The sequence below is a fragment of the Odontomachus brunneus genome, unplaced genomic scaffold (genome assembly GCF_010583005.1).
Source record: "Odontomachus brunneus isolate Ranch 3 - 2012 unplaced genomic scaffold, Obru_v1 Obru_scaffold_305, whole genome shotgun sequence".
Classification (NCBI taxonomy): domain Eukaryota; kingdom Metazoa; phylum Arthropoda; class Insecta; order Hymenoptera; family Formicidae; genus Odontomachus; species Odontomachus brunneus.
In genome coordinates, this window is record NW_022639755.1 from 154,615 (window position 1) to 162,504 (window position 7,890).

Below are 7,890 nucleotides of genomic sequence, written 5' to 3' on the forward strand. Positions count from 1 at the left end.
AAAATAGAGGTCGTATAAAAAATTTTTTCAAGCAAAAGTTATTTGCGTTTTTACGTTGAATAAAATGCCGTAATAAAAAATATGTATTTCTATTTAAAAAAGCAAAGTTGACCTTGTTCTGGCCTTGGCGACGCCATCTTATGTCAAATAACTACTATTGTTGAATGCGTTTTTTTAAGCCTTACAACTTTTGTCTGAAACATTTTTCTCTTCCTTGCTTGGTTTTCGACATATTCGACTGGATGGATTAAAATGGTCCACCGTGTATATAGAGTGCTCCACTCAAGTCGAGTATCTTAAATTTCTCACTTATTTTTAACAATACTAAAAAATGTCTAAGGAAAAGGTTGCACTATTCGAGGAAGCAATTATAATGACAGAAAAAATTCTTTCGAAGTGTGTTTGGTAAATGTTCATTTTAGGAGAATTACCTCCGATGACTAATTTTGACATATGTTGTTAAGGTCATCGTCCTGAGTAACACACAAAAGGTTTTAGCCGTCGCTCATTGTTTATTAAAAAGTTATTAGCAAAAAAATTTTACAAACGGAACGTAATTTTGGTACACAATATACATTGAGATATGATAAACAGTATATGTATATGCGCGGGGAAAGGGCCCCGCTCTCCCCTGTACCCTCTCTCCAAAAAACCCAACCCAAACCTAACCCAACCTAACCTAACCTAACCCTAACCCATGTATTGAAACATGATAAACAGTATGCATATACTGTTTACGCATATACGTATACTGTTTACCATATTTCAATAGATAGGTTAGGTTATGGTTAAGTAATAACATAACCCTAACCTAACACATCTATTGAAATATGGTAAACAGTACACATATGCGCAAACAGTATATGCATACTTTGTACCATGTTTCAGCAGATGGGTTAGGTTAGGTTTAGGTTTTATGGGGAGGGATTACGGGGGGAGGGACGGAGCCCCTTCCCCGCGTATATACGTATACTGTTTACCATATTTCCATGTACATAGTGTGCAAAAATTACGTTCAACTTCTAAAACTTCTTTTGTTAATAACTTTTTAACAAACAACGAGTGACAAACGACGACTAAAATCTTCTGAAGGTTACTCAAGAAGATGATCTCTATAATATATGTCAAGATCGAGGTCATCAGAAGTGACTCCCCTAAAGTGAACATTTACCAAAATTTTTTACCTCTCTCTCTTTCCTCCACTCGTTACCTTCACAAAATTTTTAAGTTTACGTAAGGACAAAAATTGTAAAGCATTTAATATCAAATCCATCCATATATAATAGTAATAGTTGGTCTCTCTTAAATCGTTGAGAAACGATGTGATAACATGGTGTTATAGGTGCTACGCTGTCCAAGTAGATTGATATTGTAGGTGAGTATGTTGTGTAATTTCTCTTCATAACTGTTTCTACCTATTTTCATATTACTAGATGAAAGCTAATTAACCGCGACGAAATGATATGCAACGTATTATACGAAATAAAAATGTGAACACATAAATTTGTATATGAAACGACAATAGCATGTGTGCACAACGTCACCATTTATACTCTCCAAATCTAAAAATGAACTTCACTGAAGAACAGTGAATATTCACTGATTAAATCTACTATATATAGCACTGATTTTTCATAATATTGATAATAATAAAATATTGTTAATAATAAAATTGATAATAATATTGATAATAATGAAATTATTGTAAACTGTGCACAGCATGTAGGGTTATAGGCATTAATTTTTCAAATAATTTGCAGTTGTCTTTTCTGAAATTGACCGTCTCATATCTCCACAAGTAGCTTAGATGCAATGAAAATAGAGAAATATTAACAGTTATAAGACAATTGTTGCAAAGTAGAATGTCAACTGACGTCTAACTTGTTTATGGTCTTTGATAAATTAAGAGAATAATTTTATATACTATTTATAGTGCCGTATGTATAGAGCAAAGTCGCAATGCATCAACAATCACTTTTATGGGGACTAGAGGGTCAGATTGCCTGAAAATCGTACTTGTTTTTGATAATTTTTTGACTAAATGAATACGCGAATTGAATGAATATATGAAAGTGTTTTTTTTCACGTGTATTTATACAACACATAAAGAGATGAAAAATATAATTTTGATAAACAAATATTCAATATAAATCGTATATGCAGTTAAAATATATTTCGTCTTTTCTCAAGGTCGACATTTTGCAGTAATATCTTGACTTTCGGTGATTCAATTAAGCTGAATTTTAAGTTGAAAATTTTGGTAAGCTTGTCATTATTGGGTGAATCGCTATAATAGAAATTGAGTAAAAGTTAACAAAATCGCAAGTATTTTGAGGGAATATTATTAAAATTTTTCAGTTTTTTTATAATAAAAAAATTAATATTTCAAAATTAAATATTTTCACGAGTTTGTTAGTGGTTCACCCGATAATGACAAGCTTATGGAAATTTTCTATTTAAAATTTAGCTTAATTGAACCACCGAGAGTCAAGATATTACTGTAAAATTATGATCTTAAAAAAAAAGACGAAATATATTTTAACTGCTTGTACGATTTATATTGAATATTTGTTTATCAAAACTTTTTTTTCTCTTTATATGTTATATGTTATATAAATCATATTATATAAATCTTTATATGTTATATTCATTCAGTTCGTCATAAAAAATTGTCAAAAACAAGCATGATTTTCAGACAATCATTATACGCAGTAAAATTGATTCATGTGATCGTATTGCATACAATGTAAGCTCTATTTAAGAGGACATTCTACTTTCTCGGTTCAAAAATATTGATTTTCTTATTATCTTATTCGAAAGTATATACTTTCGAGAATATGCCCCTAAATTTTTAACTAGAAATTCCAAATATTTGCAAAGTTATAGGCCTGAGAGCCAACCCATCTCTCGCAAGTAAAAGCGTGTCGCTCCCCTCTCTCGGGGCACTTCTATTATATCTGGTCTCAACCGTCTGCTGTATTATTATTGTAAAAAATACGAATAAGAAATGTTTGTTGTTATACACAATACAACAACAAATTTATGTATGTAAACTTATGCAAATTATAAACATTCTAATTTTCCTTCGAGAAGGTTAGAAAAATTTGTTTTGCTGTAGAGCATTCAGTTTTCAAGCAGTTTTCGAAAGAGACAAATCGTTTTAAAATGGATCAAAAACACGGTAAAGTCAGCGAATCAAGACCAAGTCGTTCTCGAAAAAGAAAATTTGCCGGAAATCAGCACACAAATAAACTCAGTTTGGAGTCTGCAAGTACGTCAGCAGAGAAAATAAAAGAAAGTGCAGATTTGTGTGTAAATATTGATCCGAATATGAATTATTGTATATTACAAATTTACTCTTTTTTGTTTTCATCGCATTACAAGAAATATTGATATGCAAAAATTGTAATAGCGATGTGAAATTTTACAAACGTGACGAACGAGGATTAGGTTTTAAAATGAGTGTCGTATGCTCGTGTAATAAAGACATTTTAATTGATTCCTGCCAAAAAATTGCGAAAGCCTACGAGACGATTCATTTTTGCTATGAGACTAATCGGCGTTGGTCCGCAAGGAATAAATAATTTTTACGAACTTATGGTTTTGGGAGCAGGCTTCAATATCAACACCTACTACAAGTGTATAGATTACATACAAGTGGTAGTTGACGCTGTTTTTAGAGTCATTCTTAATAAAGCTGCAGATGAAGGAAAAGAAAAAAACAAAGACGCAGGGAATATTGAAAATGAATTGTCTGTATCGGGAGACGGATCTTGGTCGAAGCGTGGCTTTATATCTCTGTTGGGCATTGTTTCTCTCATCGGAAAGTACAGCAACAAAATTCTAGATGTAGTTGTAAAATCAAGCTTTTGCAAGGCCTGTGCTATGTGGAAAGGTAACACAATACGGTCGAATATGCAGCATTTTATGACGCACACAAGGAAAGTTGTATGGTAAATCATGAGGGAAGCGCTGGGAAAATGGAGGTGGATGGTGTGTTTGAAATGTTTCAACGTTCGGAAGACTTACATGATGCAAGATATCGGTATTACATCGGAGATAGACACAAAAATCTTCAAAGTTTTATTAGACAAACAGCCTTATGGAGAAGAATTTATTGTTAAAAAAAAAGAATATATGTTATATGTCAAAAAAAGAATGTATAGAAGAACGTAAGAAGTTAAAAAATTACTAATTCAACAAAATAAGCAAAAACAAAAGGATGCAACAAGCAAGTACGAAAACAAAATCGAAAAGAAAATCAGAGCCTAAAAAAGTGCACTTAACAAATAAATTGATACAGGATTTATTGTTATACTACGGCTTAGCAATACGTCGTCACACAAACTCTATTCAAAATATGAAAAAAGAAATTTGGGCGACTTTTTTCCACAAAATTTCAACGGACGAAGAGCCGCAACATTCGCACTGCCCTGCCAACGCTGACTCTTGGTGTAAATGGCGACAACACGAAGCTGCGGGTACTGTGTGTGATTTCACACATCCACTTTCATTACATGATGACGTTCAAAAAGTGCTAGAAAGAATTTATGAAGAATTAACGGCAAACGAACTTTTGGAATGGTGTTTAGGAAACAACACGCAAAACAGCAACGAAAGCTTCAACGCGTGCGTGTGGCATTTAGTTCCTAAACACATTTTCACTGGCCGAAAAATACTGCAAATATCTGCATATACGTCTGCATGTGTATTCAATGAAGGCTTTTGCACTCTTTTGAGAATAATGGAAGTGATGGAAATTACAATTCGACCTGCAGCCGTTCAACTTGCACACAAGCAGGACGGCCAACGCATCGCGCAAGCCAACCATCGCAGCACCGACGCCTCTAAGAAAAGCAAAATAGCTCGCAGGGAAGAGAGAGCCCTTGAGAACGAAGCCTACGAGGAATATGAAGGCATTTTGTATGTAGCAGGCATAGTTGATTAGGCATAAATAGCTTTTATATACAAAAGTTCGATATGAAAAATTTTAAACGCGTTTTTCTCAAAACCACTTTTTTACCTGGCGGACACGATTCCAAAAAAACTATTCGATCAATCGATCTGAAATTTTAACATATTATTCTACATACCAGTGGCTATTGCATAAATCACGGGCATGTTAATTAATCAATATTTTTCCGTTTTTTTCATCATAAAAAGACGCAAAAAGATGCCATTTTATCGTATCTAATGTTTGAAAGTTCGCCATTTTGGAATTTTTCACGCAAACTTTTTCTCCGTGGTTCATGCAATAACGGTTCATATACAAATTAAGATTCTTTTTATATATTTTTTTTACAGATTATTCTAACGACTGCAATTACGTCCACCAACGAGCATGAAGTGTTTGGAGGCGCTTCCGCAATCGAGAAAAACTCGTATAAATAAACTTATTTAAAACATGAAAACAATTTTTTTGTCTAATTTAAAGATACTATAATATATTGCCAAAATTGCTGCGTTATTTTCTCATAAAAAAAAATTCCTGAAAATCAGCAAAATTTTTCGATGAGAAAGTAGAATGTTCCCTTAAATGTCCGCAATACTTCAAAACGGGTATTTCATTTCATGAGTTGAATATTGTGAAGAATTGTTCCTTATATACGAATTGTGCGTTATACTAACCATGTGTTATATATTATAATTTTGTGAAACTATGTAAATATTTATTTTGTTAACTTGTATTATTATTTTATGTTTATCATTCTACATTTTTATATTATTGAAATAACAATATTTATTAAAAAGGAAATACAGTTATTATGTCAATCGAAGATGTATACATTTTTTTATTTTATAGCGAATAGTAACAATGTAACGTCTTTATTAAGAATGTTTTACCTGTACGAGGGTAGATCAATAAGTACCCGTGTTAGGAATGAAGACGCAATTTTTTCACAAAAATTATTTTTATTTTTTAACGTAATCCCCTTTTAGGACTTTTCCCAACGTCCCTGCCATTTCTTTAACCCCTCCAAAAAATACGATTTGTAAAACTCTTTAAAATAGGCTTTTGCCTCGATGATTATCTCCTCGTTTGAGCTGAATTTTTTTCCTGCGAGCCACGTTTTCATGTTAAAGAACAGAAAGAAGTCGCAGGGAGCCAGGTTGGACGAATACGGTGGGTGCGGCAGCAATTCGTAGCGCAATTCATGCAATTTGGCCGCGATGATTCCGGATGAGTGAGCTAGTGCGTTGTCGTGATAGAACAGCACTTTTTTCTTTGCCAGATGGGGCCATCCTTCAATTTCTTGTCAAATCGGTCCAATAATTCACTGTAGTACTGCTGTGATCGTGCTTCCTTTCTCTAAAAAAGTCCGTGAGGATTATTTCCTTCGAATTCCAAAAAATCGTGGCCATGACTTTTCCGGCCGATGGGACCGTCTTTGCCTTCTTCGGAGCAGATTCGCCCGGAAAAGTCCATTGTTTTGACTGTTGCTTAGTCTCAGGCGTATAGTGATGAATCCATGTTTCATCAATGGTGATGACTCGACGCAAAAACTCCTGCGAATTTCGCTTAAGGATGTATCTGACAAGTAACACTAGGGAAGTGATAATCACCGATTTTCCTGAAACTGCGCATACAAGTAGTTCTTCAAAAACTATTAGACACGTATTTTTTTGTTTTTCCCCAAAAACGAATTTTGGGGTAGAAATCGCCCCTACAAATTTTGGTGGGGAGGTAAGAGGTACTTTACAAACTGTTTGTAGGATTCGTATGAAATTTGGTATCTAGGGCTTTTTGGCCTCGCTGATTTCGAATTTGAAGTCAGTATGAAAATTCAAATTGGCGGATCCAATATGGCGGACGGATTTTCATTTTTTTTAAGGATTTCTATGAAACATGGTATTTAGGGGTTTTTGGCCTTGCTGATTACGAATCTAAAGTCAGTTTTCGAAAATTCAAAATGGCGGATCCAATATGGCGAACGGATTTTAATTTTATTAAGTATTTCTATGAAACATGGTATGTAGGGGTTTTTGGCCTCGCTGATTACGAATCTGAAGTCAGTTTTTGAAAATTCAAAATGGCGGATCCAATATGGCGAACGGATTTTAATTTTATTAAGTATTTCTATGAAACATGGTATGTAGGGGTTTTTGGCCTCGCTGATTACGAATCTGAAGTCAGTTTTTGAAAATTCAAAATGGCGGATCCAATATGGCGAACGGATTTTAATTTTATTAAGTATTTCTATGAAACATGGTATGTAGGGGTTTTTGGCCTCGCTGATTACGAATCTAAAGTCAGTTTTCGAAAATTCAAAATGGCGGATCCAATATGGCGAACGGATTTTAATTTTATTAAGTATTTCTATGAAACATGGTATCTAAGGGTTTTTGGCCTCGCTGATTACGAATCTAAAGTCAGTTTTCGAAAATTCAAAATGGCGGATCCAATATGGCGGACGGATTTTCATTTTTTTTTAAGGATTTCTATGAAACATGGTATCTAAGGGTTTTTGGCCTCGCTGATTACGAATCAGTAATTCTTTTTTGAACTACTTTTAGCATTACCCAGGAACAATGACGTGGACGTAGTAGCTTTTTGTTCCCATTGGGGTGCTTTATTAAAAGTGAGTCCCCTTGCCTCTCACTTTTCGGGAGGTTTTTGCTGTGAGTCCCCTTGCCTCTCACAATATCGGGAGTTTTTTGCTGTGAGTTCCCTTGCCTCTCACAATATCGGGAGTTTTTTGCTGTGAGTTCCCTTGCCTCTCACAATATCGGGAGTTTTTTTATGTGAGTTCCCTTGCCTCTCACTTTTCGGGAGGTTTTTGCTGTGAGTCCCCTTGCCTCTCACTTTTCGGGTACTCTATAAAATTGGTGCAATAATGTGGAGGGTTATCATCTGTAATTGCAAAAAAGTGTTGCATGCACATTGATGCA

General features: G+C 34.2%; 2 protein-coding genes across 3 annotated transcripts in view; both read left to right on the plus strand.

The window, feature by feature from the left end:
* The window catches only part of LOC116853320 (sorting and assembly machinery component 50 homolog), a 132,569-nt gene that overhangs the window by 53,881 nt on the left and 70,798 nt on the right, over positions 1–7,890 (plus strand). The window lies entirely within an intron of this gene.
* On the plus strand, positions 2,569–5,777 carry LOC116853322. The gene is made up of 2 exons (XM_032834377.1): positions 2,569–4,923; positions 5,305–5,777. Exons 1-2 carry the CDS (start codon positions 4,223–4,225, stop codon positions 5,312–5,314), a joined length of 711 nt encoding a protein of 236 aa, XP_032690268.1. The 5' UTR covers positions 2,569–4,222; the 3' UTR covers positions 5,315–5,777.

Excerpts from the sequence above, each read along its gene's own strand:
- LOC116853322 (XM_032834377.1), top strand. The coding sequence starts at position 4,223 with ATGCAACAAGCAAGTACGAAAACAAAATCGAAAAGAAAATCAGAGCCT.